Genomic DNA, 26,046 nt, shown 5'->3' with positions numbered 1-26,046 from the left:
CACATGTTTACTCCTGAATTGACTTTTTCCTGAAGTTTAAAAGCGATAGGTGCAGATTAGTTGAATATGACTTTGGTACTTGTACCATTTCAGATCATGAGCCTGTGTACTTGACACTTAATATAGCTAAAGAAACAAAATCTACTATTTGAAGGATAAATGCAAACATTCTGAATAAAACAGAAGTTAAAGACACATTAAAATTAGAAATTCAATCTTACTTAGAATACAACGATAATGGTGAGGTTTCACCAGTAATATTATGGTTATATTATGTGGTAAGATCATAGCCATCTCCTCTGTGTTAAAGTAGTGCAGAAAGCAAAGGCTACATGAGCTAGAAAGTAAACTTAGAAAACTAGTGAAAGAAAACTCAGTTTCACTATGTAATTCAGCCAGGATAAAAAATAAAAGAAGTACAGAGGGAGATAGATGTAGTAAATACAGAAGAGGTTCAAAAGAACCTTCTATTTACAAAACAATGGTATTATGACACAGGAGGCATTAAAGCATTAAAACTTCTGTCGTACAGGTTAAGAAAACAACAGGCAGAAAGAACAATTCACAAAATTAAACATCCAGTAAGAAATAGGATAGAAACTAACCCTGAAAAAAATCAATGCTTTGAACATTACTATCGAAACTTGTATTCCCAACCCAAAGAATGTAGCAGTAAGGGAGCCATTGATATATTTTTAGCAAAATTGGAGCTGTGCCAAGTTACAAATGACCAAAATACGAGACTCATATCATATATAACTAAAGAGGAAGTTGAACAGGCCATTAAAACACTAAAAAATGGTAAGGCCCCTGGGGCGGGCAGATTTAATTGTCAATGGTACAAAATTATGAAAGAACAACTTGTCTCAACATTGGTAAAAACATTCAACTGGGTGTTGGAAAAAAGAACTATAGCACCTTCATGGAATGAGGCTATAATTTCTATAATTCCTAAAGAGAATAAATACAAATTAGAATGTGGGAATTACATAATACCAGTAAGTGTACTTAATATTGATTAAAAACTTTTTACAAAACAAACTAGAGACAGTTCTACCAGAAAATATCCATAAAGACCAAACTGGTTTTATTAGACAAAAACAAACTCAGGACAATATTAGGAAAACTTTATTGATTATGAAATATGTAAAAAAAAAATGTAATCTGGAAACACTTATGATAAGTTTGGATGCAGAAAAAGCGTTCGACTCCATGAGATGGGAATTTCTATACAAAGTCATGACCAGATTTGGCTTCCATTACGGTATAATTGACACAGTCACTGCACTATACACTAGACCAACTGTTAGGATTAAAATCAGTGGAGACTTGACAAAATCTATCAGACTAGAACGAGGAACCCGTCAAGGATGCGGGACCTCTGCACTTCTGTTTTCTCTATTTGTTGAACCTTTAAGTCAATACATAAGACAAAAGGTAGAAATAAAATAAAATCTTGGGTGGTTTTATGCACGATTCTCTCCTAAAATGTTGGGATGGAGTTATTCAAGCGAGTGGGCTGGAGAAAGCAGCTAGGATACTGAGATGGATTGCTTATGACTCTGAGTTTCTGTCCAATATTCACAATAATAGGTTTAGGATGTGGGTCTCAAAAGGTTTAACTACAAATTACTCTTTGGCCCATGAGGGGACATTTTTGAGTTTCAAGACATTAAAACAAAAATATAGATTGGGTCAAGATAATTTTTATAGGTATCTACAAGTCAGGCATTACTTTGATCAAAACATTAAAATTATAATGGAAAACAGTGAATTGGGTTTTGTGGAAACTTTTTCCACGCTAGTAAAATCCCATTCTCTGAGTCACATGATATCCAAACTATATAAGCCAATCCAGCATGCCAAAGAGATCAACTCAGAATACAGTAAGAGAAGGTGGGAGACGGAAGGCAGTGTACTTATTCCTAGTGAAAATTGGGCAAAAATGTGTCAACTGCAGTGGACCACAACAATCTCCAATACATGGTGAGAGTTTGGATGGAGAAACCTAATGAGATACTTTATTACACCAATTCAAAAAAGGCACCAGGGAAGCGGTGATTCATGTTGGAGGCTTTGTCGAATCTCTGGGGCCAATCAGTATCATATCTTCTGGGAATGTAATGTACTAAGGTCATTTTGGTCCTATATTTGTAATCATATAAATAACGTTTTTGGAGTTAAAATCCCCTGTTCATTTCAGTGTATATATTTGGGGGATGTAAATACGCAAAATTGGAAGAAGTCTGATATAAGATTGTTGGCAATTGTTTTGATTGCTAGCAAAAAGGCAATTACAAGGAAATGGTTAAAGGTCGAACCACCATCACAGGAGGACTGGATCAATATAATCAATGAAATCTACAACATGGAAAAACTGTCATCCAAGTTCTATGAACAGTGGTCAAAATGTACTAAATATGTTAAACCAACAAGATCCGACTTTTTGTAAGGTTTTGGAAGTATGATTGATACATGGGTTTCCGGGGGCCCTGTTGTCCCAGTGGCGCTGGTGCGGCTGACCCAAATTAACTTAACTATATACGTAAAAGCATATATATTAAATAATAATAGATAAATTGATAATAATAATAGTAACAAGAATAATAATAAAAATTACTATAACAATAAATAATTAGGCTAGCAAAGTGGCAAACAAGGATCTTTGAGGAGTCGGGCACCCCAACGTTGCCGAAAAACTGTACTTCAGTAAAATTGTCTAAATCTGGGTACTCCCTGACCTGGTCCTTTTTGGACCCCTGATATACTCTTATATATCATATATATCTTATGCTTTTTCCTTCCTCTTCGGTACTCTCCCCATGTATGTGTTTTTTTTTCTTTTCTTTTCTTTTTTGTTTTGCTTTTGTTTTGTTTGTTTGTTTGTTTGTTTGTATTTGTTGCACTGTTGTTCTCTAAAATTTAAAAAAATAAAAATAAAAAATAAAAACCTGGTTGTATGCCAGTTTAGTCCAACACGATCTGTATTGACTGGTCTTTTCTAGATCAGAATACAACAGAATGGCTGTCATGTGTTTTACTGTTGGGATGCATAAAAAGACAAAGTTATCTGTGTTATATAGTAACAAAATATTTAAAATTACAGCATGGGAATCCCAATTCAGCTTTAAGATATGCACAAAACATGTTAGGCGAAAATAAATTCCAACTTCAGGTTCTTTGGTTACTCGTCTTCACTCTGCGCTGTTGTTGTTTTCATGGCTAAAGGTGAGACATGGGGAAAGGCTCATAACCAGCCCCTTTGTAGAATTTTTGAAAAGCAGAGGTATTTATACCTGCTCTGAATGGCCACACTTGATGGCAGTTGAGAAGCCTGGCTTCACAGAGGGGGTGTTGTTTCACCACCCAACAGACTCTACAATTGTCCTTTTTTGGCTCCAGGGCACACCTGCTTCTTTTCACCTGCCAGTACTGAGCTTCAGTCGGACACATAAAGCAAAAGAAGTATTTCTGGTCTTTCTGAGGTGTTTGCCATCTGTGTGTTAACCCCTCAAGAGACTAGCAATGTTCTTGCCTGGTTCATGCATGGTGCTGGGTGTAAAATCTTAAAAGGGAAACTGGAAAAGAAAGGTATCGGAGAATTTTGATGAGTAATAACTTACAAGCATCAAGCAGCAAAGATTAATATCTTAATTTAGGACCTAGCTGAACTCCACACAACTTTAAGATGAATAATTGGATGAGGCCTAATTGGTCAAACTGAATGACAACATCTTGGGGGAGTCACTGGATTTTAATTTTAATTCAAAACATCTGCCCAGTAACTGGCCACTGAAATATTGAATAATATAGAAAATCTTAGTCTGTGGCTACATAGGGTAAATAGCAGTTTCCCAAAGACTGGACTAACCCTAAGAGTCCTTAGTGTTCACACATTTGAAGGCGTCAAACATCTGTTTTACTTTTGCAGGAAACAGAGCAGGCATGATTGGCAGCAGTTCTCTCCCTCCCTCCTCTTCACCCCCACCCTGTCGTAATGGCTTGATTCTTTCATTACGGCGCTGGGGGAAGGTTTTCCTTAAAGGCACTTTGTTGGCACACAAAATGTTTTTTTTTCTTGAATGCTCACACACAACTGGGGCTTAATAAAGACCATCAGCACATTAGATCAGCAACTGTGTGAGAAAATTTTTCAAATCCTCGGGCTATAAACTATTGCTTATTTAGATACTGTAGCTTCAGCAATTTTTCATAGGTCAATCTATGACAGAGGACTTTGTGGTTTGTGTGACTGATGTTAATATTATTATTGTGCTTCGGTGCAAATTTTCAATTGTTTCAAGATTATGTAATTTTGAATCAAAAGAAACCCTGGTAAATGCCTGGTTTTCCTAATAATTAACCACAAACTGCTGAATCTCCTGTGACATGTTTAAGATACACGTGATTACATTATTATGGAAGAATGATATTGTAACATCATCGATGCCACAATCTTGACTGTGCCATCTGGGTTATAGTATTGTTACTTTTAAAGGTAGATGGAAATACAGAATTGTTTTGTGGTTAATTATACCTTTCAACACTTGAGGAATACACTGCTCAAAAGAATATAATGACACATCAGTTCTCAAAAGAAAAAAGATCATGTGCGATATCTATACTGATATAGACTGGGTAATGTGTTGTGAATGAAAGGATTCCACATTGTTTGATAGAAATGAAAATTATCAACCTGGAAAGGGCTGAATTCAAAGACACCCAAAAATCAAAGTGGAGAAATGAGGCTGCAGCAACTCAAAGTGTTGCTCATGCCTTTGTGCAGTCCCCACATGCCTGAAGTTGGGGCATGCCCATAATGAGACAATGAATGGTGTCCTGGGGTTTCTCCTCCCAGATCAGGATCACTGCATCGCTGAGTCCTTGAACATTCTGAGGTGCAACCTGATAACATCAGATGGACTGAAACATAATGAGTGTTGGATTTAGGTCAGCATACATTCATCTCATCCTGCACTTACTTTTGTTACTTACTGTTCTCCAGTCTAAGCAACCCTGCATGACTTGCAGATTTATGCCTCAGGTAGAGTAACTGTTGGACACTTAAAAGGTCAAAGAGGTGGTCTTATATCACTCCACTACTACTGTTCATTTGCTCACTCCCTGTCTTTTTAAAGTTTTCGTTATTACAAAGCATTTCATCGAAACTCACTGTTTGGTCCTTAGGCCGAACACCCACCTAAGGACTCAGCCTAAGGATTCATTCAACTCAAAGCAGTCTGGCCATTGTCCTCTGACCTCTGTAGCATTACTGACCCCTTTTTTCCTTGGTGCAAGTCCTTACGACTAGCTTTACTAACCCTACGCAAATTTGCGTAAATTCCCTGAACCTAACACCTCCTAGCACCCCGCTGAGATTTTCACAGGCCTTCAAGCTCCATTGTTCTCCTGCTTTTGTTGTGCAAACACACCCTTCCCCAACCCCCAACCAGGAGAGATCCAGAAGGTCTTTCCTTCCAATCATTGTCAGACTCAAAGTACCTGCAGCCTACGATACACCTTGGTAGATTCTATGTGCAATATTTCTCATATGCAATATTAGTTATTGCCAATCTTTGTCACTACATTGCATTCCTGGTCATAAAGATATATACACAGCGTTGTGCATATACACAATATGCACGTGTCCATATTTATGTCTCCAGATTGTTTGTATAGTCCACTTTTTATACTGTACTCTTGGTACAGTTTTTATTTTTGCTGCTTTTGTGTTGCACTGTCCACTTTTCTGCAATGACAATGCAGATTTTCCTGGTTGTGTCTTGTGTGCTTTTGCAGCGTTTTTCTTTTTGCAGGTGTTTTTCTTTTTGCAGGTGTTTTTCTTTTTGCAAGTGTTTTCTGAAGTTGCAGTCCGTTTGGCCTCTCAGGGCCACTGTAAATTTTTGCTATTTTTACATGAACAGGCAGAGAACATGCAAAGCTGGAGAGATCACACATGTCACTCATGTCATTGTATTAGCAACGTTTCATTCTGTTTTCACACAATTTTTTTATAAATTAAACAGACTTGTATTTCCATATATTGTGAATGTGTGTCTTTCATATTTGCAGGTCAGTCAATGTGTGCAATATTTTGTATAGATACGCAAGGCATTTTTGAGGGTTGTAACACAGATTTTTCTCCTGCCTTGGATCTGAGGTAGTCTGAGTCAACAAATGCAAATGTGCCAGGCCTCAAAGATAATGGGTGGTTTGCACAACAAAAGCAGGAGGAGAATCGAGCTGACGACCTGTGAAAATCTCAGCAGGGGTGAATAACACCTTGGGACTTGCACCAGAAAATAAAAAGTCAGTAATTCTAGTGGATTCTTCAACTGACCGCTGCGGCACACCTGCACCAGGGCAAACATCCGCCTGCTATACAGGTGAAAATAGAACAACAGGACCGCTGAGTCCTTGATTTTATTTATTTTCTGCTGTGTTTTACTTGCACCTATTTGAAAGACTGTGTGTAAACACAAAAAATATTTTATTTTATGCGTGGGAATGTGCAGAAAATAGGTTTAAATGTTAAACTAATTTCTTCAAGTCAGAGAATGTTGTATATAATTTATTTTTTACTTGATGCATAAAATTAAAAGATTAAAACTGATAAAACAAGTTAAAAAAAGAGACTTTTCCATTTGATTACATTTTGTATGATGGATTATGCAGAAAAAGTAGAATTGGGCTGAAAGATCTATCGCTTTATTACCTATTCGGGTTGTAAATTGTGTTTTTAAAAAGTAACTAAGTAACTAAGTAATTAATTACTTTTAAAATAAGTAATCAGTAAGGTAACGGGATTACTTTTTTGGGGAAGTAATCAGTAATTAGTTACTGATTACTTTTTTCAAGTAACTTGACCAACACTGGTGTTAACAAAGCATTTTCACTCGGAGAACTGCCACTCACTGAATAATTTTCCTTTTTAGACCATTATTTGTAAACCTCAGAGATGGTTGTGTGGGAAAATCACAGGAGATCAGCAGTTTCTGAAGTACTCAGACCAGCCCATCTGGCACCAGCAACAAGACCACATTCAAAGTCACTTACATCACCTTTCTTCCCCATTCTGATGATCACTTTGAACTTCAGCAGGTCGTCTTGACTTTGTTTTCCAAGTAACTTCCAAGGAACTGGCTCATTAGAAACAAAGGGGTCAATGAGTGTATCTGTTCACTTGGTTATTTAAGTAAAATGCTTGCACCAGCTGCTTTTATGCGCTTTACCTCTTGTTACTTCAATTTCTAAATCTTTTATCATCTGCCTGTTTTAGTTCTTTCTGCCTTCTTTACTTCTAAGTGATTTTATGTTGAAATTACTGATGTGACACTGGGTCTGTCAGAAATGTATTTCCTCCAAGCAGAAGAGTGTGATCACGCTGCACTCGTCGAGCGGTGATTTGTGCAGCTCTGCTGCCAGCGGGACAGAGCCTGTGGGTCTACGATGGGGCTGACAGACACAGATTTATCAATTAAAAAAATAAACTATTTTTAAAAACTCCATTTATTCTGCTGGAATAATTATGTATCTTCAAAAAAAAGTCTAAATCACCCTTGCTGTTGTGTGCTCATGTAAATCATTCAGACAGTGATATTTAGTTAGTTTTTTTTCTCTCACATCATGCTCAAATACTCCTACTCTGTTAGCATAATTAATCTTAGGCCTGCACCTTATGTAATGACATTGGCATTTTGGTTTAGAGGGATCTCAGTGAGCTCCCAGGTGAGTGTGTGACCACCATATAACAATGCCAGTCTTCTTAAGAACGGTGACTCAGTTTCTCCAAATATGATGAAAAGCTGCGTTCATAATCCTCTGAAAGGAGTTCTTCAAGTACAGAGTAATGAACGAGCCCACCTGTGGGCATGTCGTGACGAATGGCACTTTACCTGCTCACATGTGGTAATGTCTATCTAATGACAGAAAATAAGCCAATGGGGGAGGGGTAAAACACTGTTTAGTACTGTAAGGCAGCAAAAAGAGAAAAATAAAAAAAAACAGGTTAAAATATGTAACAGCCCTCTGCACCGTTAAAAGGCAACAGCACCACAAGTGGTTTTCCACTTTTTAGTAATGCCAACAGTGAGTGCTATGTTCACAGCATGCTAAGGTTTCTCTTAAGTTCTAGCAGACTGAATGATTTGGTGCGCCTACAACACACATGGTCGCCGCCTGGTTGCATTAATCTTGAAACACTTATATTACATGGCCAAAAGTATGTGGACACTTGAGCCTTCATCTCAAGGATGTTGGATGGGGTTGAGCTCAAGGCCCTGTGCAGGCCAAATTCTTCCACATTACGCTGAAAAGAAGATTTTGTTATGGGCCTGGTTTTGTATAGATGGGCTTATTAAGGAAGGTAACAAATGTTTTTGTTTACAGGTACAGGTGCATGCTAGTGTGATGAAAACAATAGGAAGTTACTGCAGCACACCTTGTTGATTTGGCATAGATAGATAAAGTACGGTACTGTGCAAAAACCCTCATTTCTTAATGTTTTCCTTCCACGTAGCCAGACTTTCTTGTATATTTTGTTAAGTTGAACTGAGCAGTAGTATTTAGTTGAAAAGTGTCAAAGACAATATAATTTAACAGGCAAAAAATGTTTGGGCTTTTTTTTTGCACCAACAAGGTGATTCCCAAAGATCTGTAGCTTCATCAGAAATGGTCTCTGTGGATGGATGGCTTCTTGACAGCCATCCATCTACTCAAGAAAAGGGAGAAGAGGCTGCGGTATGCCAAATTACGCAAGATCTGGACTGAAAATCATGTGGCAAAAGGTTTGATAGAGTGATGAGTCATGGTTTGGGGCTGCATTTTCACCAGTAGTGTTGGAGATCCAAATCAAAATGTATGAAATTATGATTGGTCTCCCCAGAGCACGGACATCAACATTACTGTAGCAGTGTAGGATTATATTGACAGAGAACAGAACACAAGGCAGCCAACGTCCAAAGAAGAGCTTTGAATGACCTTTAAGAAGCCTGGAGAACTATTTGTGAAGACTACTACTTGGTACTAAGAGAATACGCTGTGTTAAAGTGGTCATACTAAATATTGACTCTTTAGAATTATAAAGACTCTGTTTTTGCCTAATATACCAAACTTCCATATACAGTTGCAGAGGTTTGAAGAAATTGTTACACCTTTTTCCCATTTCAGTAGCAAAATATAAGGAATCAATGGATTCAAGACTTCTAATTGTTAAAATACTTGAAATATAGTTGATTGACTTTAAAAAGTAAATTCAGTAAGTCACATGGTATATTCTGCAGGAATGCACAGCCGAGTTTCCTTTAGGGTGGGCTATAACATGTGCTAGCTTCCAACAGTTACAGCTGCCTCTGCAAGCTGTTTTACAACCCACCTCCCCTCAAGTGCTCTAGTTCCAACATTTCATGTTATTCAGGTTATTTCTGACTTATTCAGTGCCATCTCTGTTGTCACTGATGCCTGCTCTGTTGTGAGGCGATTCTTTTGCTGCTTTTGGGGAGGCGTGAGAACAGAGCCACACCTACAAAACTAAATTACTGCAGTTTTGTTTTGACTGATGTGGTACAGGCAGAATCTCTGGTTAAATACAGCAGTACACCTTGAAACTTGGGCCTTCTTATCAGTAACAACAGAAATCAAAATGAAGCGGGTATGAAACAGTGGGCAAGAGTTGCCTCCCTGCCAACCAGGTGCATTATTAAAACACCTTGAGAATCATTACTTTAGGTGATGAGCGTTTTCTTTATTGTCTCCCAACAGATGAAGTGAACATCCTGCAGGAGCTTTCTTTTCATATCACAAACAGCAGTAATGCCTCCATGACTGTGGGTGAGAGCATGTGTCCAGTCCTGCAGGTGGGACAGTACTCCACCTTGGCCCTCCCACTGAGACAGATCTTCATCGATGGGTAAAATGTCTTCTTCGTCTCTCACTTTTTCCTGCTCTATCTTGCTCTTGTTGAAGGTAAAGTTAGGAAAAAAATCATAATGGTCTTTTTTCCAGTCCTCCTGTGAGTTTTCTTTTTCTTTTTATCGTTTGACATTATAATTAGCAACATGTTTCTATCCACTGGTGTTTATAGTACAATTTGTGCCCACACATGCTACTTATTAAAGAGGACTTAGCTGTATTATTTATCCTTTGAGTACCAATTATATGGCTAAGTGATGTGTTTGTGTTTAGGTTTGAAGATGAGTTCAGTTTGCTGGTACAGTTGCAAAGTCCTCAGAGGGAAGAACGAAGTGTATTCACTATGCTCAGCCCCGACAATCATGTCATGCTGCAGCTGCGGATCAGTGCTCATGCTATCATCTTCATAGGACTGCAGCAGAGACACTATGAGTGAGTCCACTTCTTGATTTTTTTTCTCCACCCAGATTATTTGAAAAGTGAGTAGGGCTGTACAATATGGGCAATATAAAATCAGATAATTTTCATTAGTGGTTTCTAAATGGCATCATCTGGAATAAATGCACCCATCCATAATGGGCATAGAAATTCAAAATAAAAGAAGAAAAACAACCCAAAAGTGTCTTTTAATTCTTATGGAATGAGCGTCAACAATCATTTGTTGAATTTTATGACTACAAAATTGGTTTCCGCAGTGCAATCACTGATGAAGAAGCCTTTCTGTGCTTGCAGCGGAGGGTCTGCCATTCTGCCTCACGTCCTCGGAATTACATCTGAGGTGCTTTGGCACTGCGAGGAGAATAGTGCGCAGACCACTACTGAAAGGTGCAGGTTCATTGCACCCCTGTAATCAATAGCCTTTCTCTGGCCTCCTCTCTAATCAAGGACTGATAGGGCTGCAGTGACTCACCTGCCCTGGATTGCAGTTTGTCGGTGGGAAAGGGGCAGACTGGCAAATAGGAAGGGATCTGAGTTTGTTGGCACTAAAAGATACCAGCACAACAAGCCACTTTTCTCTCTATCTGATCAAGTCCGGCCCTGTCTCTGATTAGATAAATAAATTGGCTCACCTTTTCAGTCCATTCTTTTTGGCAGCCAAATCTCCCTTTTCTGTTTTTTCTCTCTTCCATGCTCATTGCTCTGTACAAACATGCCTGCGTTTCACTCACTAAATAAACTGTTATATAAGTAAAGTTCCTGTCAATCCAAAAACTCTATAGTTGGTGTGATACAGTCATACAGTCTCCTGTTTTGGATGAGTCATGGCGAAAGAGAACCATGCAAGTTTTCCTTTAGTATCACACACATAGAGAAAAAAATCAAACTGTAGACTGATATGTTCAAGCTAATTTGCTGTACTTGACATTGCACGTCCTGTGATGTGACTGTTATGCACATCGCATCTTCGATGGTGCAATGATTTATTGTGCAGCCCTAAAACCGAGTATAAATTATTTTTGTGTCGAGTCCCGTGAAACCTCTTTGGCAGATAAAAGGAATTATTCAGAAGTGATTAAAAATTGCTCAAAGTCTGCCAGCAAGATACCGCCAAGTGAGTGCAAGGTTTCTGTACCCATCACTGACAAACTCCAGATGTTGAGGTATTAGAGAACAGCCCATGCCCGTTCCTGCTTCGTAGCAGAATTGTATGCAAATTTGTTGGTTAGACAAAGGAGAATTCTGTGGAGGTATATTTGTCTGCAGCCTGTGTTTCTATTTGAAGATGACTGCTTTTGGCTGTCTCTTTGGAGAAATGATTTATTAGGTAACTCTTGGCAGGTTTCTCCTCTAAAAGAACCACAAAGCTTGAAGCAATACATCAGTGCAAGACAGCATACAGAAATGAGCCAAAAGATAGACATACACAGATACTCTAGTTATCTTGTACAGTTTGCACATGAATGATTATATTTCAGCTTTTTTAACAGAAAGCTGCATGTCTATCAGGTTTCTACTATTAGAGTTTGGCTAGATCCAGAGATCAAGTTGACCTGTTTGATTCTGTGAATGTTTGAGGTCTTTGGTTAAATCACAGAGCGGACATACAAGTGGTTGGATCTGACTTTCATGAAGTACTAGCTGGAACTAGACTAAGTATACAAGGAGGTGACCTTAAAGGGGAGATCAGCCAAATTTAATTTGGGTATTGTAATTGATTTTTTATGTGCTGTCACAGGACTTACACACATGGCCACACTGAAAGACATGATTAAACCTTCTCAGAGAACAAGAGCTCATTTTGTTTGTTTGTTTGGCTGAGCCTGATGAAAGAATGCAGAATGTGTGGAGTCCTTGAGATTTAGACGGCACCCAGATGTCAACACAAAGTTATCTTACTATGATTACAGTGCCCAAAGCATTTTTTGAACTCAATTGCTTTGTCACATTCGTACAAGAACTTTAAGACACAAAGCCAATGATCTGCGTGTCTCTGTCTGTCAGGTTCCCGGTTAGTGGTTTGTCTGATGGAAAGTGGCACCATGTGGCCATCAGTGTGGCTGCCAAGCGGCTCGCACTCTATGTGGACTGCTCTCTGCTGGAGAGATTGGACTGGGTTTACCACGGCATGGGGATCAGCACCGACGGCCTGCTCATGGTTGGAGGAATTATCGAGAGCTTTGAAACTCCGTTTGAAGTAAGTGGCTCTGCAACTTTTTGACTGATGAAAAAAAGAAGGGGCTCCAGCCCTGACACCTCTGTTTATTGTACATAGACCCTGATTGGTCCTGTTTAGATTTAAAACATTTTATTTATTTGTTTTATTATTTGTTTCTTGTTGCACTTCATATGAATAACAACTTTGCTATGCAACGAACAGATTAAAGCAACTATTTCCAAACAGATGGCCATGTGTGATGTCCAGTTGATTTTCTTTTACTTTGAAAAGTTATGCATTCCTGTTCATCCTTCTACAAGTAAAGAGCAAAGGAAGGAGCACACATTCCACCCATGTATCTTTTCATCACAGACCCAAAGATGCTTGGAAACCATGTTTTTGATTTTAAGCAGAGAATCTGTCTGTAGACATGCTTGCATATTGACTTAAGCATGTACTGTTCATGTTTTGTTTTTGCATTTATTTTAATGTGTTTCATGCATCCAAAACAGACTAAAATGGGTGGATTCAGCATCTAGATGTATGCAATTGATCCAGAAACATGTGGACTTGTTCTTGTGATTAATCAATGGTATTAGTCATTGACGGGAAGCTCGCCTGATAGATATCCAAACAAATTCTTCAGGAGATCTGTACATCGTCACACTGTTGTTTTTACGGTGTTAGCTTCTATGATGGTTTCATTGTTTTTTTTATTTCACTTTAGCTTTTGTTTTGCTAAAAACGTTCTTCAGCCTTTTCTGCTTTCTTTGTATGTCTGCATCTTCTCTGATTTTGACCTCTTTCAGTTAACCAGTTAACCATTTTGAAGGTTATTTTTTTCTAAGTAGGCTTCTGTGTTTTTAACTTTCCTTAGTTTTGTTTTTCGTGTTTTTGTTTTTTTTTTTTTGTTTTTTTTTTAGTTAACCTGTGTCTTATTATCCTTCTGCCTGGTGTTCATTTAGGATGTGTGCCTCTGTTCAGTCTTTGATCTTTGGTTTGCTGATGTCTCATTATTTTAAATTGTTTTCTTGATACCTTTTTTGCGTTTTGTTTCTTTTCCCCACTAATCTGTGCTTCCTTATTTTCATTCACCTGCTGGGCTTCTCCTAAGAATTGTGTTATCAAATGTGACATTGATGGTTCTTTAAACTTTTATGTGAGCATCTCAAGAGCATTTTGATGGCCCGTAATGCATTGTGGATATTAGTTGCTATAACAAGCTTTGTGGATATAGCTTGAGGATCAGAGCAGGCAGTGACTGCATCACAGTGGGGGTGAGGACGAGTGTTATAGAGGTAGCATCTGGATTTGTTTTTAGCAACAATTAAAATGGATTTTCCATCCATCTATCCCACGGCGACAGATCCCTGAGGTGCTGACAGTCTTATCTCTGGACAATCTTTTGTGTTCGACACAGTGAAACCATATATTAATGAACTCTGCACTTATATGCAACTATTACTGCCATCCAGTGCAGCATGAGTAGAGCTTCTCAGAATAATTTTGTTTGTTCTGGATTAGGTTCTCATAAAAAAATGATTTTAAAGGGAGGCAAAATGTGTGGCATGTTGAAACAGGAATTTCTGGGTGCTTTGCTTTGCTTTGTGCTGTAAATAAACAAAATGATCTGTGATTTGCTAAGTGCTAAAGTGTGTGCTCTTAAAATGGATTTGATTACTTGTACATGATTGCTTTAGTTATGCACACGCTGCATACTTTAGGCTACATTGTAAAGATCCAGGAGTGACAGCTGCATTTGGTTTTGAAGAAAAGTCTGTTGTATATTTCAATCACCAATTACATTAATAGAAATATTTGTCCTTCATGAAAATGTACTGCAGATGCATCTGTTTAGCAGACATGTGTTGTTTGATCCCCTGTCTATTTCAAGGTCATCATGGGATTTTTCTAACAGAGGTACTTGAGATTTGGTTCTTCTTCAGAGGACATGAAACATCTCTAAAACTATCTCTGTATATACAGTAACACAGGTCTGGGTTAAATAAAACATAACATTTCTCAGATGGATTTTCCTTAAAGTCCTTACAGACTGTGTGTCTCTTACTTTTCTTCTGTAAGCAGCTGAGATCAAATAGCTTGTTAAAATGCATTTTACTTTTTCCAAAATGGACCTGGACTTCATTGCTTTCATTTGGATAAACAACGATAAATTTGCATAAGCAATGTAATTTCTACATGTATTGTAAACATTCATGTATGGTTTCACTTACTTTAGGTTCAGTAAGTCTCAAAGTCATGGGCATCTATCTCCTAAACAACGGAACTTATGCCATGCTGCACTCACACAAACACAGAGGCATGCTCTCACCTACCATCACATTCTTATTAACTTAGCCTGAGGACAGAGGTTTGCTCATGATTTGTTTTTCTTGCTTGGCCTGACGGAGATTCACTGGAAAAGGACCCTGGGAACTGCAGTGAAATGCATGACCTGCAGTAAACCCTCTGTTTGTGTGCACACGTGTGTGTGTGTGTGTGTGTGTGTGTGTGTGTCTGTAAGCGTGCGTGTGTGTTCACCTGACGGCTTTTGTCTGTTCATTTGGGTTTCATTATCTTCACATTCAGTATTGGGGTCCTTAACATTACTTGTTACTTTTTTTTTAAAAGCAGTGGAATTCATTACTTAATTATACCCTGGAGAAAAAAATAGTTACATTACTCCTTGCTTTTGTGTTACTCTGTAAAATGTCATGAAATGCACTGTTATCATCTTTTTAAAATGCTGTGATATTTAAGTGACAACTTCCACTCCTGAGACTATAAAATGCAGCAGAGATGTAGAACTTTTCACGTTCATCTGACTAAATTTATCACAAAGCAGGTTGTTGCTACATGTTCAGGTGTAGTTATTGAAGTGCTGCTGAATATTTATGCAATACAGTATTGTATAATTAAAACTGCAGATGTAAAGTTTCTTTTGACAACATTTTAAAGGAATACATAAATATGGTGGCGTATGTTCTAATGTCTGGCCGTTTGGCAGTAGAAGCTTCTGTATGCTTTGCTGGATAGCATCAGGGGTGACTGTTGATTTTTAGTGTGCCTCAGGCGCTCTGCATATGTCTTACCTCAGCAGTCTCACTAATGCTCAGTAGATGGGTGTTGGTGATCTTCTGGGCAGTTTCAGTGCCTTCTGGTATTTAGTCATGGACATCCCATTCCAGTTTGTAATGCTTCCTATTAGGATCCTTAATAATGTTCCTCTGTAGAAGTGAGCTAGAACTTGGCATGGTAATTTTAGGCTTCTCAGATTTCCTTAAAAGCTTTCTTCACCACATGTAACATAGATGAGGAAAAGTTTTTTGAAATTGAATATTAATATTAAAATATTTTGATTTTGTTGTTTCAAATATTGCAACTTAATATCACCGCAGTTCGGTTATAGGTAAATTAAGTTAAACTTCTAGTATGTCAGGCTATCCAAACTGATATTTCACGGGGATAACAAGCAGGACATGAAGAGACATTTACTTTTTTGACGTTGTGTTTTCAGACTGCATGTTTGGTTGCTGTTTAATTTCTCTGTGCAGGGTCAACTTCGACAGCTGGCCTTCCTGATGGGAGATCCAGATGCTGCCCAGCAGCACTGTAGCCACCACCCACCCCTCTGCAGTGTCACTGCCTCCAAGCCTCCCCGCTTACCACGCACCAACAACCCACTGCAGGTGAGGAAAGCTGATTTAAAGAAACGGCAAAAGAAATTAAATCAGGAACATTTTCTTTTGGCTTGTATACACAGCAGCCCTCAAACATGTCACTGAGGTATTTAAGGTGAAGCCATCCATGTCTTTTGAAGCCCACAACACAAACACTCAGGCTCCTGCAGTTAATTCACTGACAGCCAGCACTGCTATATAATTTAATATAAGCAATATGAAAGATCACCAGAGGATTTAAAATAAAAACTGCACTGACTCCTGTGGTTTTGATCCAGTCTGGTGAATTTAACAACTTGTGAGTGTTTGGTTGTTCATCAGTGCAGGCTTGAACAGTCTTTGATTGTGGTTTTTTTATTTAGAAATTGTTGCCTCTGTTTCCACACAGAATATACTGTTGTCCTCAAATGACCTGGAGAACCTGCTGGGGGATCCAAAGGACAAGTCTTTTTTGAGCTTTGACCGAACTGTAAGTAGGATATTGGGTGTCTTAAGTGTTAATTGTTAACCAGAAATTCACTTTTAAATGGCATGTTAGAAACAGTGAAAAAGTGCAGTTACCTGGTTTCACAGCTGTCGGCCAGTGCTGTAGTGACAGACTATGGGCAGCTTATAACCAGTGTATATATACACCAACCACTGGTCTGGTTTACATAGGTTCTTTTTTTGCCATTAGTGTCTGTGTCTGTGAAACCAACAGTCCGTCAGTCTGCAACAGTCTGTCATTAATTAGCCATGCTGTCCTGAGCCTCAGGCGTCAGACGCCTCATCCAGCAGTCCCACCTTCTGTCTTTGGCTGACTGGTCCACTTCACATGGTTGTGTGTGCTGCATATGTGTGTTTAAGTGCTGTGAGACACTGTGTGTGTCTGCTCACTGGCCTTTGTTGTGGCCTGCAAGAGGCCTCATTCCTTCACTGAGGCTAAAAGTCTGCTTTGATAAATTGTAGCAATGGCTCATTTCTTTTGATCTTTACCAAATGCAGTTTGGGATTGGATTAGTGGCTTTATTTTGAATATTTTAAATGAAGTAATAATCAGCACAGCTGATTCCCATACTATGTGTAATCAGCAGCTCATCTGGATTCAAATGAGAGTATTGTTTTCTGAGCATCAGGACCGGACTGAAACTGTCAACTTTTGTGCAGAACAACATTACACATGCCGAGGTGGGTGGAGCCAGGGAGCCCCATCCATCTTCTATGTGCAGAGGTGAAGAAGCTTGACAGAATAGTAGGGGGGTTAGGGGTCACTGATAAGAGGCAGACTAGTCATTTGAAGTGTGAAAAGTGATTTCCCCCTGTTGTTAAAGTAGTCACCTGATTATTTCCAGTAAATTAGCTTTTGGATGATCTGATGGATTTTTGGCATGCTGTAAAGTTTCTCTGCTGTTTATATAAATAATATCTAAACACTATCTCTCATATTGTTCTGTTTCCTTACTGCTTACTGCTCAAACTATAGGCTGTATGTGAAATATTGATATGGCCACCAAGAAATCCCTCGCCGGTTTGTGGATTTGCATTTTATGAAGCTTTGAGTTTTGAAGCTTTGAGGGGTTTTCACTGAGGCAGTCCTGGTGTTTTTAAACCACATCTGACCACCAAAGTTTGGATCTAATGAAATAACTGAGAAAACCAGACTTTCCCCGGCTAACTACTTGTGACTGACAAGTTAGCCAATGAACATAGCCGTAATGTTTTATTCCAGAAACTGGGAAGAGTCACCAGGAAAATGCTTAATGATGTCATGGATCAAGGTAGCCAAAGGCTGGCTTTCTCATATAAATGTCTTCTCGTAACTAGAGGAGTTGCCTCCTGCTGGCAGCAGCAAGAAAATACAGATTTAAGACTTTTTACCCATGTTTGCTTCACTTGGAAGCTAGGTCCATATTTTATACTCTCTGTATGCTGTTGCCTTAGTTTTCTGAGCCAGAAGTGACCATATTTGGATTGGATGGATGAATTAATGAGAAATCATGTAGCAGTGAACATTGTACCACTTGTTTAGTAACCTGCATTTACAAAATGTATGGACAGGGATAGATAGCTGCTAATTCATGCTAAGTAAAAAGTTAAGACGTGTTAAGTGCACAGCAGTCCAAACCTTTCTGTCAAATCATTGCATTAAAAAATACTCCAAAAGGTGAAGCCTAGCTCACAGATAGTTTGCTAGTTGGCACTCATCTATTACTTAAATCAGCCTAGGAAGTGTAAAATTAGCCTGGTCTAGTACCAGGCTGTAGAGTTGTTTATTTCTGCCGTAAAGTTGGGCATTACAACATGTAAATATTGGAGATAAACTTACTTTTAGAATCAGCCTCAAGTGGCCATTTGAGGAACTTCATTTTCCTCGTCTTTGGTGACAATTTTGAGGACAGGCCAGGTAGACTGAATGTAGAATCACTATTGGTGATGAGTGCGAGCACACATGTAATGATCAGTTCACGGCCAGACACAGACATCATATGCTTTTGGCCATGCAGTGATTAAAAGGTAATTAGACGTGAAAATGTACTGTTAACATTAATTGCAATATTGATTGCTTATCAAATAAAACCGCCTTACTCTCTGTGCCAGCCGATTCATTTGTTTCTACTTAAGATCGCTCCGTGTTTAAAATCATGTCAGTGATGATGAATGTTTAATCTCATCAGCACATCCCACATCAGCCTTAGGATGCCAAAATGTGCATACACATACTATTGTTCACGCACATGAACCAAACACTTCTTGAAATGCATATACTGGCGCTCGTAGAGTGTTTCTGGAATCACCATATGAGGAAAACAAAGAGGCTACATATGTTTCGAAACAAAGAAAAAACAAAGCTGGTTTGAATTTACATTTTTGTGTATACAAAACATACCTTAAATAATCAGTGAGGGTCTGTTTGTCTTTAAAAAATGCAGCAGTGTATAGCCAGAGAAGCTACTGCAACAGACCATGCCGTGCCACGCTAGCCCCGCCAGGCAGAAGCTTCTACATCAGGATGGCATTGGGATTCCTTTTTGATGATGTACATGACCAAGACCTCTCCTGCTGTTTTGTGTTGTCGGGACTTTTTGGGTTTTTTCCAGGAACAAGCTGCCCCAGATCCGTCTTAATAGTCACTGAAATCTTCTTCATATGGCTGCATCACATTTTCTCACGTAATTATCTCTCTGTCTGTTCATCTGTTTCTGTTTTCTGTTTTTTACTGCGTCTGATTCCGTCTTTCCGTTTTCCATGTCTCTGTCCTCTTCTATCTGTTTAAGTCTTTGCATCCTTGAGTTTTTGTTTTTTTGTTTTTGTTTCGTTTTTGCTTTTGGAATTTTTGCATGGCATTGTTGAGCAACTAAATAGCTGTACTTAGCTACAAGTGAAAGTGAGTGATGATCACGGCTTATCATGTAGGTAACAATAAATCCGTGAATAAGGATATAATTGTTTTTTCTGCTGTCTGTCTCTCATTACAGCCATGCAATCCATGCTTGCGGTGGTAAAGCTGCCTCTGGCTCTCTTCTGGTCCCTCTTCCCTTCTTTAAAAAAAAAAAACATTTCTAAAGAAAGTAAATATAGCAACACATTAACAAGACCTATTTCTCTTTTGTTGAGGTCTGCTGCAGTCGTCTTTGAAACCTAACATTTCTGACTGCTGGGCCTCTTTGTTGGGGTTTCCTGATTTGATGAATGTCCCTTCTGGGCCCCCATTGACAGGTACTCTCTTTAGAGACATGGCTTTCAACCAGTCAATGTACAGCACCTCAAATGTGCACAAAGATTTTAAATGGCACTGGAGGTCAGGGGCCTTAGCTAAACATGTAATCACAAAGTCAGCGCTAACCTGAGTGTAATCTGACCGCTTTGAACTTATAATTAACTTGTCCCGTATTAGTCAGAGTTACTTTGTTTTGCAAATTCTCTTTGTCATTTACAGCTTCTCAAATTGTGAACACATGTTGTTTTTCAACTATTTTACATACTCACTCAGGTCAGAGTTTTCCTTGTACAAGACATTTAATGTTAAGTCATTGATATGTACTGTGGCACATTTTTAAGGGCTGTTTTATATTGTTGGCAGACTTTTATTGGGATAAAGAAGTAGTCATCAAAATGGGTTCAAGCTGTGCTATTAGTGCATGTACAGATAATAAAATGAGAAAGTTGTGAATCTTTTTCCCTTTCTTTACTTTCTCCCACTTCATCTTTGGGCCAATGGAAACTTCTCAAACTGTTCCTGCTGCTGTGTCACCTGACTCGTGAGTCAGCTAGCTCATGAACATGGATAAATATTTCAGTCCAGAAGAACCCAAATGTTGCTGTATTGATGTTAGGATTACACAGAAGTCCCTGAAAATGTTTCAGCATGTGGGGGTTCCCTGCCCACAAAAAGTTAGAGAACCACACGGTTAGACAACTGATCAATTGTTGGAGTAATCAACATATTAGCTTCCCAACATTATAGTCTACTAGAAGGCATGTGTTCAGATTTCTTTCCATGTGCAAAATGCATGTTTTTCAGAAAGAGGGGGGGAGGAGGTAGTGCTGGAGAGCATGACAAAGCTTGCATTTGATTGTTTCTCTATGTTGAAGGTTACCAGGCAACTGAAACCAGTTTGTTGAAGGGGTTTTATAGTTACAGCACTGCTTACACACGATTCCTAACAGTGTCAGAGACAGACAGGGAAACGCATACACGCCCATGGAGTTAATGTTCCCTATTCCATGTCTTGTCCCTTCCAAGTGTTTCCGTTAGGGTCTCTAGAGAAGTCCCCTTTCATAAAGCTTGTCAAACAATGGCTTTTAACTGTCCCACTGAGACAAAAGCAAAGAGGTTTGGGAAAAATGATCCATCATTCTGACACTTTTCCATGACTCGCTTAAACTGGCGATAATGACTTGTTTTACGTGAGGAGTCATTTTTGATGTCATGACGTAGCCTTAGCATTGAGGAGTGTCCCTGTTAATGAATTACCCATTTTAGGTTGATAAATGAAAATATATTTTTGATGGAACAGATGTGTTAACATGGATTTACTGTCTTATTTACATATGTAGCAACTTAACTCCCTTTTCCCCTCATTTAACACCTGACCTTTGGCTGAAGACAAATGCTAAGACCGGGTCATCCAGCTGGTCTGAAGAGACTGTAAGATGGTCAGGTTAGCCTGGATTCAACCCTATGAGGACATGAGATACTTCTTCAGTGATTAAGGAGGTTATTGCTATTGTAGTGTGTGTTTGTGCACTTGTATGGACAGAAAGTTTGGAAATTATCATTGATCTCTTCCATCCTAGAGGCCTCTTTAGTGGCTGGTGGGGTGTAAAGCTGCTGCCAGTCAGGCTTCAGTCAGAAGGGAAAATACAATACAGTATAACTAAACTGAATTTATATTTTTGGAATTTGAAAGCGATTCTGTTGCTGATTCTGTCATGCAGTTGCATTAACTTTTTTCACCTCTCTGAAAGTGATTCCTTGCAGAAAATGGTTAAAAAGGTGTTAAAATGCGTAAAATTTCAATTTTCACAGGGTTTTTTTTTTTTCATTTCTTGATTGGTAAGATTGTTAATAAGGAGTAAGAGATAGTCCAACATTATTTGATCATGTTTGGAGCAGTGACTGACTAAATTGGGACTGCAGTTCACATGTGAAATGTGTATAATTAAAAAGTCTGTATGTTTAACCATGTGTTCAATAGGCTACAGGGCTTAATGGGTTAACAAACAAAGAAAAAATCCTTTTTGCAAACCATTCCTCTCATATCGCATTATTGTGAAAGTCAACATCTTCTCATGCCAGAATACTTCACGTTCCTTTATCATCTTCACCCTAATAAACCGCACATAAAGCGGTTCTAGATATTAGTTGTGTCTCATGTCAACTGTGACCTCGCCACAGCCGGTCACCATTTGCACTGGTGGCTGGGGTGCCCTCAACCTATTGCAATCTCCTGCTGAGTGATACATGTTGCCACTTCAGAGTAAAAGAAGCTGAAATAGAAAGGAAATCTTGACAGATGTTACAGTAATTCCTGCACTCATAGGCTTGTATCTTCAACCTGCCCACGCTGGCTGCACATCAGGTTGCAAAAATCCCAAGAAACATGACAAAGCAAGCTGCGCAACAAAGGGTGGAATCCCTTTTGGCATATGCCACCAATGGTTATCATGAAAGCAGCAAAAATAAAACATGTTTTAAGTTACCAGTTAGCATTAGCAATGTTGCATAGAAAATTGAATATGCAAACCAGCGGATGCATCCCGCATGAGGCAGATACCTGTTAATAAGTGCTAAGTAACATGTTAAAAAAATACTAGAAATCTACACAGCAAAACTTCTTTTTCACAGGCTGTTAGCACAATTAACCACTAAACTAGCTGTGATGTTTGTCAGATAATTACATTAATGAGGATATAATTGGCCCTTAGAGCAGGAGGATGGTTAGGAGCTCCAGTTTAGTCACTAAAAATAGCAAATGCAAAACTGGCAGTCTGCTAGTCTGCTGTTGCTTTTGGCATATATTTGTCATTTAAAGTAGCCAAGCTCCTAATAATGCATTAATTTAAATCTTCTTTTGAAATGATAGGTAGGCGTTTTAACCAAGGAGTTTATGGAATTCACATTTAAGCCAGTTACAAGCAGCCATCTGAGAAACTCCTCGGAGGTTTCAACCAATACTGTTCACATGGTAGCTTCCCTCTTTTTTTCACCCTTGTGTTAAGTTATCGCTTCATTAGGATTTACTTGGAGCCATATCTTCAAAAGGTCAATAAAATCTGTTTCACAAAACACTTTGAGATCTTTCCAAGCTCTTCAAGACTGAGGTCTCTTCAACCAAACTGTTGATACACTGCAGTGCAAATATGTTGGAACAGATAAAAAGTTATTTTCCTCAAGACAACATAATAAAATAAAGATTCATATTAAAACAATCATCTGGTGGGATCGATTTTGGCGCTAAAGCCATGCTTTTCTGTTGTTTTCTGTTGATACATCAAAGGCTCAGTGAAGGGCATGCAATATTTGCTATTTTCAAATATTGCCTAATTAGAGAGCGAGGATGAGAAAGCATGCTTTGTGTATCTGATTAACATTTCTTTGTTTTTATGTCAACTCGATGGCCCTGCATGCTGTCAAGCTTTTCTGTTATGCACGTCAGCATACATCCAGCAATCATTTTTCATCTGCGTAGCAAGGTTTAGAACTGTTTCCAATATAAAATAATTACAGACAAGTCAAACTGTGAAGTACAAAAGGAAGCAGAGATGCTTGGATAAAAGTGAGGGAGGAGATGGAAACAGAGGATTGAAGAAATGTTTCCGTAGCTACTTCTTTCACTGTGTCGCTAAGCAGCACAGAACCGTTTTCTCCACATGAGAAGCCCCGACATGCTTGTACTGATAATTTTCCACTCCGCATCTGTAATTTAGAACAGGGCATCTAGGCTGTGATGATAAATGGTTACATGCTAGGTGATGAAAACTTGTTATACAAGTGCTACATCAGCGCATTAGCTTTCACGAGGGCAGAAATACCTGTGATTCAAGTCCCAGCTGTTAAAGTTCAATAAAAGTTGCATTTTCAGTGCAGACACAAGAGACCTCTGGAAGCCATTATGTGGTGAGGAAGAAGATTTGCTGGGAAGTAGTTTAAAATTAAAAAGAGATCACTGATTTCCCCCCTAGCCTGCACATCTGCCGCACAGTTCAAAAGCATCCACAGAGGTTCTGTTCACCCTGAATCAACCTCCCCCTGCTCTTGTTTATTTATATCGCTGTTTGTCCTAGACCACCTCGCCTTTTGGTCCTAATAGACATGAAGTAATGCTTCCGGTGACACTGAGGTGCCCTGCTGTTTTTGACTTTAATGCAGACGGGGTCTCCTCTCTGCATCGACACAATAAATGTAAATCAAGCCAACCTCAGAGAATCCACAATGAATATTTCCCCTCACAAGCTCTCTCAGCTGTGGTTATTTCACTGAATCTGGGAACTGTGGCTTCCCCTCCCCTAATTCCACCGCAGGTTTTCTTTTTTTTTATTGTGCATGCCTCTAACCATGTGCAAAAGCAGTGGGGATTCCCTCACATCTTCCTTATCCCTGTTTTCCTTCATCGCGCTCTGCTCGGTTGGAACGAGCAGTCACTGCATTCATTCAAGCAGATTTTTAGTTGCCCGTGATGTTGCGGTTTGAGTTTAGTGCCAATAGCTTGCTGCGATCAGAAGTTCACTCACAACCTCAGTCTTGGTTAGTTAAGAGCTGGCAATTTGGATGTTGTGGATTTAATATGTTTAGAACAGCCGTTGCCTGCTCTGACATTGTGTGGGTGAGAGAATAGAACATATTTATTATTCACAAGAGTTCAACATTCAAATTGGACCCACATTGCAGTTGTTACGGTCACTAGTAGTTCTCAACTATTACCCAGGCCACCCTGAAGGTTAATTGGCTGTGCTAGTCTCTTCATGAGCCAGATTAGATGTATTATTTATATAACCTGTATGGTTGGGTGGTGAGTGTGTACCCAGTAGGTGTGTGGGTGTGTCTCCTGGGAGCTGGATCAGCCTTCTGCGCAGAGGTCTGCCTTTGTGTACAATTGGAGCTGAGCTCAAGTGCAGACAGACCCGCAGTGTCTCCTGCAGTCATGCCCTACCATGTTGGCTGGTACTTGCTCCTGGGATGCCTATTGCTGGATTTATTGGGGTTGCATGTACAAGGTCAAAGACGACGGGATGGAAAGGTACTCCCTACTACGGCTCATACATGTACTGCTTTTAACCTTTTCTTTGGAGTTTTCTGTTCTGATGCAAAGACTCTGGACAGGAGTGAAGTGCACTCAGTGTGGAGGTGCTTTTAATTTAATCAATTTACTTGGCTGAGGATGCTTTTGGTTCTAATTAATTCAAGGTTGCAACTGATGTGATTTTCAACTTATAAATACCCTAAAGATGCTCATAAAAGCAAGCTTCTAAAACCTTAACTCTTTAATTATTTGTCTTATGCTTAAACACGCTTGAATTCTTTTTTAGTAACACTTAACAGTATAGTGAGATTCTCATTTCTCACATTAATCCAAGCTTGTGAACAGCACGTGGAATACACTTTCCTGTGACCCTTCAGCCTCTTCTCCTGGTCTCGAATCAGGGATCTTTCATATGTAACGGAAACAATTTGCATTGCTGATGAGAACATTTAGTAGAAGAGATACACCCCTTGGTCACTTTCTTGGATTCAGAATATTGCATTAGACAGATGTACCCCTGCATGGTTTATGGTTTGCCTGGCTAACTCTTCTGTGGAGGCTTCAAACTACTTAAAAACAAAGGAAAATCTGAACATCAATGCACCATTTTTTGTGAAAACTATGATTCATGGGAACATTAGTGACAGTCATTGCCCATTTAGAAATGTTCTGTTGGTTATTTTATTATCTGTTTTTATATTGTTGTGGATGTGAGAGTTATTCACAAGGGCTAGTGTCTGTGTCGGCCTCCATGAGAGAGCATTTCTGGTCATCTGGCAAATCCAGCTACCAGTACTTAGTAGGCTGGAGAGCAGTTTTATTGTGCAAGAAAAGTTTAGGTATTATTCCTCTTCTCCATAATGCTTTATGATCTTATTGTACATTCCCAGACCACCACTGTTGAACTGGTGGATGCTTTGATCACAACTAAATGTACCATTTCTAACATGGGTGGTCCCGCTGGTTCTAAAATCCCTGAACGTGACACCGTTAATGCCACACACTTGACCTGCTGAGCTGCAGTGAAGTCACACACTGACTTGTGTCTTGTGTGCACATGACACACACACACACACACACACACACACACACACACACACACACACACTGTAGTGACTGCCTCGCCTTATGTCTTGTC

General features: G+C 39.1%; 1 protein-coding gene across 2 annotated transcripts in view; it reads left to right on the top strand.

The window, feature by feature from the left end:
• The window catches only part of LOC146514632 (uncharacterized), a 112,702-nt gene that overhangs the window by 28,640 nt on the left and 58,016 nt on the right, over window positions 1-26,046 (top strand). The window contains exons 2-6 of one of the 2 annotated variants that reach the window (XM_085164862.1): window positions 9,760-9,907; window positions 10,183-10,341; window positions 12,352-12,544; window positions 16,060-16,194; window positions 16,574-16,654. In XM_085164862.1, coding sequence (XP_085020988.1) covers window positions 9,760-9,907; window positions 10,183-10,341; window positions 12,352-12,544; window positions 16,060-16,194; window positions 16,574-16,654 — 716 coding nt within the window. Of the gene's footprint in view, window positions 1-9,759; window positions 9,908-10,182; window positions 10,342-12,351; window positions 12,545-16,059; window positions 16,195-16,573; window positions 16,655-16,718; window positions 24,906-26,046 lie in introns of those variants that run through there. The other variant, XM_085164863.1, reaches the window with a different exon arrangement.

This window comes from Neolamprologus multifasciatus, chromosome 7, assembly GCF_963576455.1.
Source record: "Neolamprologus multifasciatus chromosome 7, fNeoMul1.2, whole genome shotgun sequence".
Taxonomy (NCBI): Eukaryota; Metazoa; Chordata; class Actinopteri; order Cichliformes; family Cichlidae; genus Neolamprologus; species Neolamprologus multifasciatus.
This window is presented reverse-complemented; position numbering and strand designations above follow the sequence as displayed.